The following is a 13,793-nucleotide window of genomic DNA, read 5'->3' on the forward strand; positions in this document are numbered from 1 at the left end:
GTTCCTGAAAGTCAGCCCCTGTAAATTGTGTGGAGAATAGGGTTAAAGGTCCATTTCCCAGAGAAAGTGTGGTCAATGGTTTCCAGGCTGAGCATTCACCTAAAAATTGATGCAATATGTTCTATAATCAGAAAAAAATTGACTTTAATTTTGAATTAAAAATGTCATTAATACTCAGTGCATGGTCTTATTCTTAGAGTTGTCCACATCAGGTAAATATGACTACGATGTATCATATACTATCATGAAAGTGCTGAGAAACTCCTGCTACAACTTGTACAGATTACAGAAGTCACCCTAAAGTTTTCTCTAATTGGCTGAACTTTCCCTCTATTTTGTGTCCTCTGGAATCTCTTACAACTCGAGAGCTGACATGATGTCACATGTGGTGAAACATGCATCAGGGTTTCTGCTGGTCAGAGACATGGACTCAATACCTCTGTCAAAAGGTAAATCTAATGCCTGGGGACAGATTTTTTGAGAATTAAAACAACTTTAAGTCTGCCATTGTGGAAAATTTTGCTAGTCTTCACCATGACTGCTTTGCTTTCAGTTTTCTCTTCAATCTTTCAATACCTGTTCTTAAAATAGTTTTTTATTTTAATATTTTTTCTTCCTTCCTTCCCCCACCCCTTTCTTTTCTTTTGCATGTATGTGGGGTGGGAGTACTAACAGGAATTGAACTCAGAGCCTCGTGTACATTCTAGGGAAGAAAATTCTTATAATAAAATTTCTATGTTACCAAAAGTCAAGAAAAAATTAACATGTTTCACACATTTATGCATATGATTAGTCTATCAGTCCCACTAAGCAGTAGTAGATAAGATGAAAGGGTTCTTCCTGATCAGAGCTTCTTCTACACAGGCCTAAGATATTTTTGTAAATTTGTTACTTCTCTCCCACCATTCAATCCTAATCATAGCTATAGTTGATACTATTTTCACTTATATATGTTTTTATCAAGGATAGGGCACTGTGTATACTGCCCACAGCTGTATACATGGTACACCCACTTTGGAAAAAGGGTTGGCATTATCTAGTACTGTTGAACTGGGTATGAATTTGCAGGAATTCTTTCACCTGTGTACAAGCAAACATGTATCAGAATATTTATAGCAGCATTAGTCATAAGAGTAAAAAATAGGAACAACTTAAATGTCTAATAATCAGAAAATGAATCTATATTGATATGTATTTGTAAAATGAAATGATAGTAGGCCATCACGTGTGGTGGTGTATGCCTTTAACCCCAGCAATTCAGGAGGTTGAGGCAGGAGGATTACAAGTTTGCAGTCAGCCTCAGCAATTTAGCAAGACCCCATCTCAAAAAATAAAAAGTGTTGGGAGTATAGCTTGGTGGTAGAGCACTCCTGGGTTCAATCTCCAGTAGTACAAGAGAAAAAGAAGACGGAAAAGGAAAAGAAAAAGTAATAATAGCAAAAAGTGAATAAGAATGACTCAGCTACTGTTAACTTGGATGAATTTCAAAAACAATGTTGAGCAAAAGAAGCCATCACAGAAGAGTAAATAAAGAATGGTTTAGTATGTGTAAATATGAAAATCAGGGAAGACTGAACTATGTATTGTTTAGGAATATATATATATATATATATTTATATATATTTATATTTATATATACACACATATGTATATATGATAAATTTATAAAAAGAATTATAGGATAAATTTAAGTATCTTTATAAAATTATAAAGCAATGTAAGAGTTATTACTACAGCTTTTGCAGCAAGGCAGGAATAGGAAGAATAAAGGATTTATAGGGAGTTCTTAGTATACATATTAGTAATGTTCTATTTTTATTTATTTATAAAAGTCAATAGACCTTTATTTTATTTATTTATATGTGGTGCTGAGAATCAAACTCCGTGCCTCACACATGCTAGGCAAGTGCTTTACCACAGAGCTACAACTCCAGCCCTAATGTTCTATTTTTTTTTAAGTTTGGTGATATGTGTACTTGTGCCCAGCTATATAAACAGGTTTTTTTAAAAAAATATTTTTTTAGTTGTAGACGAACACAATATTTTTTATTTATTTATTTATTTATTATGTAGTTCTGAGGATCGAGCCCAGGGCCTCACACATGTGAGGCAAGCACTCTACCACTGAGCTAAGACTACAGCCCTATATAAACAGTTTTTAAGGAAAATTTACATATCAAGCCTAGTGTGGTGGCACACACCTGTAATCTCTTTGATTTAGGAGGCTGAGATGGATGGTTGAAAATCTGATGCCAGCCTCAGCAACTTAGCAAGACTCTGTCTCAAAATAAAAAGGATTAAGGATGTAGTGCCTTGGGTTCAACCTCTAGTGCCACAGAAAAAAAGAAAAAGAAATCAACAAAATTCACTCCTTTAAAGTATATGATTCAATAATTTTTAGTATTTCACAGAGGTGTGCATTCACTACCAATATCTAATTTTAGAGTATTTATCACCCTAAAAAGAAACCCTTTACAGGGCTGAGGGAGGGAGGAGAGGAGGAAAAGGGGAAACACGGGGGAACAATATTGGCCAAATTATATTGTTGTATTGTGTATAAATATAAACATGTAATAGCACTTTCTACCATTATGTATAATTATAATGCACCACCAAAAAATATGAGAAAAAAAAAGAAAAAAATGAGAAAAGAGTTTTTTTTTAAAAAATATTTATTTATTTTTTAGTTTTCGGCAGACACAACATCTTTGTTTGTATGTGGTGCTGAGGATCGAACCCGGGCCGCACGCGTGCCAGGCGAGCGCGCTACCATTTGAGCCACATCCCCAGCCCCAAGAAAAGAGAAAAGAGTTTTTTTGTTTTTGTTTTTGATACTGGGGATTGAACTCAGGGGCACTCGACCACTAAGCCACATCCCCAGCCCTATTTTATATTTTTTATTTAGAGACAGGGTCTCACTGAGTTGCTTAGCACCATTGTGAGTTGCTCACAGCCTCTTGTTGAGGCTGGCTTTGAACTCCTGTCTCAGCCTCCGGAGCCACTGGGATTACAGGCATGTGCCACAGTGCCCAGCTGGGAAAAGATTTTTAAAAAGAAAGAAGAAACAAGCCCAGAAGTCGAAACAGGCAGATGCCAAGATCTTTAATTTGCATGATAATTTTACTTTGAGAAAAACTTAGTGAGATCCAGCTTTACCTGCCATTTATTTCAGTCCTCTTTGGAAGAAGCTATGTCATTGAAAATTGATACAAAAATGGAATATGTCTAATGTTTCACATGAGAGGAAAGAAACTGATATTTAAACCTCTTATTTATCTATTTATTTTGTTATTTTTCATTAATAGTAAAGTATAATTTAATGACATTTAATCCTCTTAACTCACACTTTTATGTCGAGCTGGGTATAGTGGTGCAGGCCTGTAATATCAGAGGCTTAGAAGGCTTAGGCAGCAAGTTCAAAGCCACTCTCAGCAATTTAGCAAGGCCCTAAGCAACTGAGTGTGACCTGTCTCAAAATAAAAAATAATAAGGGCTGGGGATATGACTCAGCATCCCTGGGTTCAATCTCTGGTACAAAAAAAAAAAAATCATTAATCAGTAATGATGTCAATGATTTAAATATGAGCTCCGTTTTTTTAAAAAATATATCTTTTTAAAGTTGTAGTCAGACACAATACCTTTATTTTATCTTGCTTATTTATTTATTTTTAGATATTTATTTTTTGTTGTAATCGAACACAATATCTCTATTTTATTTATGTGGTGCTGAGAATCGAACCCAGGGCCTCTCATGTGCAAGATGAGCACTCTAGCGCTGAGCCACAACCCCAGCCCTGTTTATTTATTTTTATGTGGTGCTGAGGATCAAACTCAGTGCCTCGCACATGCTAGGTAAGAGCTCTACCCCTGAACCACAACCCCAGCCCATGAGCTCTGGGGTTTTAAGGTAATTCCCATTTACGGGGAGATCAGAACTGACACAGGCCAGTGAACTCATGTTGCCCAGGGAGATCTAACTTCTTCTGCCTAGAACAAATAGAGGCTGTATCCCAAAGATGCAATTTGGGAAGAGTTTATCCAAACCTCAAAAGGAAATGAGATGACTCTTGGTAATCAGGAAAGGTTTTTATGCTTTTCCTTATGAGGGTTTTGAAAATAATCATGGGCACAACCTTGTATAAGTTCAAATTATCTACTAAGGAGGAAAGATAGATTAAAAAGAAAGATTAAGGGCTGGGGGTGTGGCTCAAGCGGTAGCGCGATTGCCTGGCATGCGTGCTGCCTGGGTTCGATCCTAAGCACCACATACAAACAAAGATGTTGTGTCCGCTGATAACTAAAAAATAAACATTAAAAAATTCAAAAAAAAAAAAAAAGATTGTAGAAAAAAATCCCTACTTGACATTTTTATTGACAGAATGTAATTTGCAGAGAGGAGGTCATCTTGGCTCATGCTGGAAGGGTAGGGGGAATCCTCCAGAGGTCCATTAGTGGTCATGGCACATACTTCCTAATTCAAGTTAGACTCATGCTCTTTGTATAAGATGTGATGTGAGATCTGGTGGGTTAAAAAGATTACATTAAAAATGTAATTAAAAATGTTTCCAATTACCTTCTTCTGGGACTTTAGGTAAGAATATAAAAACTCAACTACCCTCTACCAAGATGAGCCGACAGGAACTAGAGGACAGTCTCTTTCGACTTCAGGAAGATCACATCTTGTTGAAGGAGCTTTTTTGGAAGCAAAAGGATGAGATCAAAAGGTACCTATAAGCTGGGATTGCGGCTTAGTGGTAGAGTGCTTGCCTGGCACATTCGAGGCACTGGGTTTGATTCTCAGCACCACATAAAAATAAATAAATAAAGTATATAATTTGATTTTTTTTTAAAGTACCTACAGCCCTGGCATGATGGCATACACTTGTAATCCTAGCATCTCAGGAGGTTGAGGAAGGAGGATTGTAAATTTGAGGCCAGCCTCTGTAATTTAGCAAGACCCTGCCTCAAAAATAAAATAATAATAATAATAATAATAACAACAACAACAACAACAATAAAGGCTGGGAAAGTAGCTCAGTTCAATCTCCAGTCCCATAAAAAAATAAAAATAAAATAAATAGGGGCTGGGGATGTGGCTCAAGCAGTAGCGCGCTCGCCTGGCATGCAGGCGGCCCGGGTTCGATTCTCAGCACCACATACAAACAAAGATGTTGGGTCCGCCGAAAACTAAAAAAATAAATAAATATTAAAAAAAGAATAAAATAAATCATATTGATTCTTTACTGTGTACAAGCATGTGTAAGTGATTTATGAACATATATTGATGAATTTAATATTATAAATACTATTAACTCATAGTATGAAGGAAGTATTATTATGAGAAAAGAGGACACAAATAGTCAAATAACTTGCTTGAGATTACCCCTAATGAGTAGCAGAGTTGAAAGTTCTTACTCAAAAATATGTCATCTACAGTGACCTTATTGTAGGTTATTGTCTTTCAAAGGTGGATCTCTGGGGTGAAACCTGGAAAGTAATCTAAGATGGGGATGAAGAGAGAGAAACAGATGGATAAACACACGGAAGGATGGGAGTTCTGAAAGTCTACCTCTAAAGACTTTTTGGTTTTTGTTTTTTGTACTGGGGATTGAATCCAGGGGTGTTCTACTACTGAACCACATCCCTAGTACTTTTTATTTTTTTATTTTTTGGGGTACTGGGGATTGAACTCAGGGCACTTGACCACTGAGCCACATCCTCAGCCCTATTTTGTATTTTATTAGAGACAGGGTCTCACTGAGTTGCTTAGCACCTCGCTAAACTGCTGAGGCTGGCTTTGAACTCTTGATCCTCCTGCCTCCGCCTCCCAAGCCGCAGGGATTACAGGTGTGTGCCACAGTGCCCAGCCCCATAGTCCTTTTTATTTTATTTTTAAATTTGGAGATAGGGTCTTGCTAAACTACTGAGGGTGGCCTGGAACTTGGGATCCTCCTGCCTCAGGCTTCCAAGTTGAGTAACAGATTATAGGCCTATGTGACTGCATCCAGCTTCTAAGACAACCAGGAACACCTGTAGTAGGTCAAGCTGGGTTTATTATTCATTACAGTTACAGAAAGAGAAAATGTATATCATAGAGATCTAAAGGTATCACAATAAATATATTAGGTTCTATTACAATATCTGTGCTTTGGTTGAGTGATTCAAAGAAATAGGATCCTCCTCTAAATGCTTCAGATTTTGAGTTATCTGAAGGCAGCCGAGATAGCAGACATGGTGGTACAAATTTGTAAATCCCAAAGACATGGAAAGCTGAGGCACCAGGATTTGAGGCCATGCTGCGCAATTTAGCAAGACCCTGTGAGAAATAAAAATGGATGGGGCTGGGTGCAGTGGCAGATGTGTACCACTGCACCCAGCCAGTTATTATTTCTATGTTTGTTTATGGATGAGGAAACTGAGCGTAGAAAGTTAAAGTTTCATGCCCACGACTACATTTCTAAATGTCAGAATAGGCAGGCAGTATTGCCTTGGTTGGTTCAGGCTGCCATAACAAAATATCATAGACTAGGTAGCTTAAGCATCAGAAATTTATTTTCTTAATTCTAGAAGCTAAATTAGGGTGACTGCATGGCAGCACTCTGGTGAAGGCTATCTTCCTTGCTTGCAGACTGCCTCATTTTTGCTGTGTCATCACATGGTGGGGCAGAAGGCAGGGGTTGCTGGGGACTGGGACAGGACGCTCCTTCTCTTGTAAGGTCACAGTTCTACCAGATTGATGCCCCCTCTTATGACCTCAATTAGCCTTAATAACCTTGTAACAACACAATCTCCACATACAATCATGTTGAAGTTTAGGGATTTGTGACGGGAATACAATTCAATCTATAGCACAGTGATTCCATAGAATATGATGATAATGGTAAAACTCATGATAGCAAATATCCATAATAGTAAGGTAAGTATCAGTATATACTAGGAACTATAAAAGAGTAATCTTTAATTTGGGACACACATATATAAAGGGAGGTATAGACAAATGGAGCTAAAAATAAATATTAAAATTATGGCCAGGTCTGGTGATGCATGCCTATAATCCCAGCTATTTGGGAGGATGAGGCAAAAGGATGGCAAGTTTTAGACCAGCTTTGATAACTTAATGAGTAGAGCTCCTGTCTCAAAAATAAAAGGGGTTGGGGATGTAGCTCAGTGGTAGTGTTCCTGAGTTTAATCCCCACTTCCAAACCAAACAAAAAAACTACTTATATCTATCATTGTTTAAAAATTGGTATTTTTATTTGTTTTATGACTATAATTCAGTACAGAATCATATGTATGTGTATATATATATATATATATATATATATATATATATATATTTGTGTATATATATATACGAATACAAATTATATATGTGTAATTATATATGTATACATACAAATTAAATTATATTACATATATAGATATTAAATGCCTATATACATTTATAAATTATATATGTATAATGTATGTATGTATATAAACACACATATATATATATGTACATATACATTTGGGGGGTACTGGAGACTGAACCCAGGGTGCTCAACCACTGAGTCACATCTCCAGCCCTTTTCATTTTTTGCTTTGAGACAGGGTCTCATCAAGTTGCCCTGTCTGGCCTCAAATTTATGATCCTACTGCCTCAGCCTCCTGAGTCTCTCCAACACAGGCGTGCACCATCATGCCCGGCTATATTTAATTTTAAAATAAGTATACATAGAAATATGGTGAAGGAGTGGTCCAATATTTTTTACTAAGATGAATGTGTGATCAATACAATGGAACGGACAAAGATGGACACTATGATGTCCCCTGCCCTCAAGTTACAGGTGTAATCAGGGATAGAAAATTAATTTTTAACTGTAAATAACCGACCACAGTAGATTAATTAATATCACAGATCAATTCATAATTATGTGTCACCAAATAAGCTGCAGAAACATCCATTATAAAGGAAGAAACCACGTGTTCTATTTTGCCATAGGCTGAGGACGACCTTACTCCGATTGACCGCCGCTGGTCGAGACCTGCGGCCGGATGCGGCAGCGGCGCAGTTCTCAAAGCCCACAAGGCGGCGGCGGAAAGCGGAGTGGCGGCAGCGCTTCCCCGTGCATCAGAGCCAAGCCATGAATCAGCGTCCGCCCATGCACCAGCGCCAAACCCTGCGCCAGCGCGCCCCGATGCACCAGCGCCCTCTGACGCAGAAGTTGCAAGCACAGGTTCAGCGTCTCAGTCTGTCTGCTCCGGGTGGTGGCCAGGCTCGGGTCCACGTGGGACGCAGAAGACTCCATACCGCTGGTGGGAGGGTGCCGGAGAAATCTCAAGAGGGTGAGGCTTAGGATCATATCTTCAATGAAACACTGGGAAGGAGTGATGTGCCAGCCACGTTACCCTCCGTGTTTTATCCCTCCCACTTCCCCATGTTGTTCCTTTGTTTGGATGTCTGGATCAAAATTCTCATTTTAGGGGTGGGCATGTGGTTCAGTGGTAGAGTGCTTGGGTAACAAGCAAGAAGCCCCGGTTTCCATTTGCATAACTTCTATCTTCTAGCTCTTTCTGGAATACTGCTGAAAGGAGAATCACACAACAGGAAATGAGAACTTTGCTAGTGGGTCTGCAACAGACTAGAAAAGAGATGTAGGGAGCAGGGCTGTGGCTCTGCAGTAGCGCACTTTCCTGGCAGGTGTGAGGCACTGGGTTCCATTCTCAGCACCACATATAAGCGGGGAAAAGCCTATAAACAACTAAAATTAAAAAAGAAAGAAAGAAAAGAGATGCAGATGCAACATTTTGGTCCTACTCAGGTGTGAGGGAAATAATCTTATCAGGGATCCTCCTGCATGTCAGGCTATGTGGCTGAAGAGCAAGGATTTCCAGAACAGTTTGCCTCTAAACCCCAGGTTTAGGGAAGTGGACTCCTTTGAAACCATGCTCAAATAAATCTAAGTCCCTTCTTCCAAGAAAAATACACAATACACATAGATAAACTTTGCATATGATTTCCATTGCTTCGGAGATTACCAAAGCCCATCACTGACTGTCTAGAATTAGAAGTCAGGCTGCAAATGACCCATGCTGGTTGCAGTGATTCCTTTTCCTATATTCCAAGTGGCTGAGTCTGTGACCTTTCTCTGAACCCAGTGCTGAATCTCCAGAGAAGACACCCCATCTCCATGGGCCTAATTCAGGGATGAGAGCCTAGAGGAAGGAAATCTAAATACAGCATTAATTTAAATTCTCTTATTAGTAAGTACTCATTTGTTTTGATTAGTATAGTCCTATGCTACTCCAAATAACTAAACTTTTATAAAAACATCTGTAAGTAGAAAAATAGAATGAGTCTAAATTACAGTTCCTTGAAACAGTTCAGCTTTTTGGGCACCCATGGTGTATCAGGCACTAGAGATAAAAAATGAGATGTGATTAGGCACGCAGTCCCTGCCCTGGATAAGCTTGTACCTTTCCTTCTTCCCATTTACACTCACACACCTGAGTCTGAAGTCTCACTGACTTAAGAAACCTGTAGTTGCAGGTCAGTGTAAGAGTAAGAAGACCTTCTCCTTTGGGGCCAGTTGTCACATAAGGACTTCCCTCAGGTCTCAAGCCTCCCTGAGTCCAGCAGTTGGTGTTCCAGTTTGAGCATCTGGTGTTCTGGAGGGTATTGCTGTTGTAGGGACAAACGAGGCAAGGCACCGAAGATAGCAGGAAACAGTTTTATTTGGCTGCAGCCAGGTTCAGAGGGTACAGCCTTTGCTGTAATCAATCAATCCCCTGAACCCCGAGTTCAGGGAGTTTCAGAGTTTTATATCCAGCATGTAAGGGGAGGGGCTCAGAAGTTCACAGTCTGCAGAAGTTCACATAAAAGAAGCTTTTTCTTTCACTGTTCTGGGCAAGTTAACTCTTCAAGGACAACACCTGAGAAGGGGAGAGCTTCATCTCCCCTTTCTTTCCTCCCCCTGCCAGCTGTTACCATGGGCCCATTTGTAACTTATCTTAAAAATGTAGACATCTCTGTGAAGCCCAGCTCAAGGCCAGAGGCCTTGTTTGCACATTTCTTCAAAGTGCTATACTGGATACGTTTGTGAAAAAGTAGTAAGGGGGTATCCAGCACCGGGAGTGCTGGTATCTTCCTGGCCAGTGGCCAAGCTAAACAGGGCATCAGGAAAATAAAAATTTATCCATATTGATCTTTTTCTCAGAGACTCTTTGGCTGACAGTCCCAAAATCAGCCATGGTGAGAATTCCTGGAGAAGCCCAGTTAAGACTTTTTTCTGAGGAGAGAGGGGGTGCCACTTCATTGCATCTTCTGCTTACACTTTCAGGGTCAAGAGACAGGCTGAGCTACACAGCCCCTCCCACATTTAAGGAGCAGGTGACAAATGAGAAAACCAGAGATGAAATAACCAATGAGCCCAGCAGCGAACTGTGAGTTCTTTTCAATTATTTCACACTGTTACCCCTGCAGCTTTAATTGGAAATGCATCATTTAGGGAACAAGTGAATGTTGGTGATTTCTAGCATAGAGAAGATGAACATCAACCCTAGGTTAAATTCCAATTTCAATGTTTAAAAATGGAAAACAAGCATCTCCCTGTCCTCTGAGGAAAGGAAAATAAAGGTCCTTTCCTCAACTGAAGATATTCCCTTTCCCCTTTATATTTTTACCCTTTATGTTATAATTCATTTATGTATCCATTTGGCATTTGAAGGCCATATTTTGTAAGATTATTCTCTACAAGTACCAAGATTACCAAATCTTTTAATGTCTTAGAAATATGACAGCCTAATTCTAAGTCCTATAACAATAATTTCTATTTCTCCCTTTCATGTTTAATGTTCCTAATTCTAACAGAATAATTTCTTTCAACAAAGTAATAATTATGGTTAAACTCACTGGTCTATCCCTGTTTACCAGTGCCCACATTATGGCCAACAATACTATGCAAGTGGAAGAACCACCCACACCTCCTGAGAAAAAAATATGGTCCCAAGATGAAAATTTTGAACAGAGAAACTCACTGGAGTGTGCTCAGAAGGCTGCAGAGCTACGGTAAGAATTTGACTTTCCATGCCTCAAACCATAAGGAATTGGAAAAGCAAGAGATTCTCATTTATATCTTTCTTCCGTCTCAGAGACAAAAAAAGAATGGTTAGGATTAAATTCAACCTGAGAAGTAGACCTGGAGTCCCTCCCAGGTTAAGAAATGAATTAACTTTAAGGGGATGCTTATGAATAATAGATTTGCTGCTTTACTTCATTGAAAGAAAGCTATTTCATCACCAGATAGGAGTTCTCAGCTCTCACTGTGCATCAGTCCCTAGAGAACTTTTTTAAAAAATAGATTTTATTTTTTAGATGTCCTCCTGTTACTGAAGACATTTTTTGTTTTGTTTTTCTGTTTCACACCAAAATTGAGCAGAATATACAGAGTTCCTTCATATACATGTCCATACATATACAATACAGCCTCCCCAGTATCAACATCCCATGCCAGACTGGACATTTGTTACGGTGCACCTACATTAACATATCATTATGACTCAAAGGCTATAGTTTACATTAAGGCTCATTCTTGGTGTTGCACATTCTACAAGTTTGAACAAATGTATAAAGATATATATCCACCATTATAGTATCATACAGACTTTATTCATTACCCTAAAAATCCTTTGTGCTCAACTTATTCATGTCTCTTTCCCCAAACCCCTGACAACTATTGATCCTTTTACTGTTTCTATAGTTTTATCTCTTTTTCCAGAATGTCATATAGTTGCAACCCTTTCACTTGGTAATATGCATTTAAGATTTCTCCAGGTCTTCTCATGGCTTAATAGCTCATTACTTTTTAATGCTGAATGACATTCTGTTATCTGGATGTACTAAAGTTTATTTATCCATTTAGATACTGAAAGCTATTTTGGTTGCTTCTAAGTTTGGGCATTATTAAAGCTCCTATGCTGCCAGGTGAGGTAGTGCAGACCTCTGATTTCAGCAACTCAGGAGGCTGACACAGAAGGATCACAAGGCCAGCCTGGGCAACTTTTGTAAGACCCTGTCTCAAAATAAAAGACAAAAAGTTCTGGGGATGTATCTCAGTGGTAGAGTGCTTGCCTAGCACTTTCACTCTGTGAAAGGCCCTGAGTTTGATCCTAGTATTGCAAAGAAGAAAGAAAGAAAGGAGTGGAAAGAGAAAGAAAGAGAATGAGAGAAAAGCAAAAAGGTGCTACAATATTGTGTGCAGGTTTTTGTGTGAACACGTGTTCAGTATGGAGATCTTTTAAAACCACAAACCATGGGCCCCACCTCAAAGATTCTTTTGTAATTACTCAGGGGTGGGGTTCTGGCAGTATTTAAAGATCTCTCCAGGTGGCTCTAATGAGCAGCACAGAGGAGAGCCCAAATCCTTCCCAATATCTTTCAAATGATAATGAAAACGAAATCGCCTAAGTTCAGAAATAATCACCCCTCATTTGTCTATATTCAAGTCCTCTGGTTTCTCTAAGGAAACAAGTCTTAGACTTGGACTTTCTGGATTTATAAGAAATGGCAAACACCATCATTTAAAAAACATAGAGGCAGAGACAGGAGGATCATGAGTTCAAAGCCAGCCTTAGCAATTTATTTTTCTTTCCAGAGAGAGAGAGAGAGAGATTTTCAATATTTATTTTTTAGTTTTCGGCGGATACATCATCTTTGTTTGTATGTGGTGCTGAGGATCGAACCTGGGCCGCATGCATGCCAGGCGAGCGCGCTACCGCTTGAGCCACATCCCCAGCCCCAGCCTTAACAATTTAGCAAGGCCAGGCCCAAAGCAATTTAGCCGGACCCTGTCTCAAAATAAAATATAAAAAGGGCTGGTGGTGTAACTCAGTGGTAAAGCACCATTGGGTTCAATCCTGGTACCAATTCCCCCCCCCAAAAAAAAAAAAACCCCACAAAAAACAACAAACAAACAAACAAACAACAACAAAAACAGAGTTACAGCTGGGTGCAGTGGCACACACCTATAATCCTAGCAACTTGGAAAGCTGAGGCAGGAGGATTGAGAGTTTGAGGCCAGCCTCAGCAATTTAGCAAGGTCCTAAGCAACTTAGTGAGACCCTGCTTAAAATTAAAAAATAAATAAATAGCCAGGTGCGGTGGCACATACCTGTAATCCCAGAGATTCGCAAGACTGAGGCAGGAGGATTGTGAGTTCAAAGCCAGGCTCAGCAACTGAGTAAGGGCTTGAGCAATTTAGCAAGACCCTGTCTCAAAATAAAACATGAAAAAGGGCTGGGGATGTGGCTCAGTAATAAAGCACCCCTGTGTTCAATCCATAGTTCAAAAAAAAAAAAATAAGCAAAGAAATAAAAACTAGTTACAATGTTTTGTTTTGTTTTTTTCAAAATACAAGAGTTTAAGGTTAGTAGAGTCTCAAATCTCAACTGGCATGAGAGAAAATAGAAAAAAAGAGATTATTTACCAGACTGAACTCCCTGTTCTGGTCTGTTGTGGGAGAGTATGGAAAGCAAGGCATGTGAGAACAAAGTCCTTGCTTTACTGTCAAGGAGCAAAGGTGCTTAACTCTGTTTGCAGAATTATCTTCTTTCTGCAGCAATTCCATTAAAGAGAATGTGGAACTGATTCGACTCAAGAAGCTCTTACATGAAAGGAACACCTCCCTGGCAGTGACAAAAGCACAATTAACTGAAGTTCAAGAGGTGAGTTGCTATCATCCACTGAGCTTTCAAGGGGGGAAAATAGCAATTAGTTCAGAAATAGGTATTATTTTCTCCAATTTATATATCGG

General features: G+C 39.0%; 1 protein-coding gene across 1 annotated transcript in view; it reads left to right on the forward strand.

Annotated features, from left to right (window-relative positions):
* Nucleotides 1-376: 376 nt before the first annotated feature.
* The window catches only part of Rpgrip1 (RPGR interacting protein 1), a 61,463-nt gene continuing 48,046 nt past the window's right edge, over nucleotides 377-13,793 (forward strand). The window contains exons 1-7 of the mRNA XM_071606832.1: nucleotides 377-449; nucleotides 4,592-4,724; nucleotides 7,985-8,108; nucleotides 8,172-8,328; nucleotides 10,323-10,427; nucleotides 10,840-11,050; nucleotides 13,599-13,704. Coding sequence (XP_071462933.1) covers nucleotides 377-449; nucleotides 4,592-4,724; nucleotides 7,985-8,108; nucleotides 8,172-8,328; nucleotides 10,323-10,427; nucleotides 10,840-11,050; nucleotides 13,599-13,704 — 909 coding nt within the window. The remainder of the gene's footprint in view (nucleotides 450-4,591; nucleotides 4,725-7,984; nucleotides 8,109-8,171; nucleotides 8,329-10,322; nucleotides 10,428-10,839; nucleotides 11,051-13,598; nucleotides 13,705-13,793) is intronic.

The sequence above is a fragment of the Marmota flaviventris genome, chromosome 2, assembly GCF_047511675.1.
Source record: "Marmota flaviventris isolate mMarFla1 chromosome 2, mMarFla1.hap1, whole genome shotgun sequence".
Taxonomy (NCBI): Eukaryota; Metazoa; Chordata; class Mammalia; order Rodentia; family Sciuridae; genus Marmota; species Marmota flaviventris.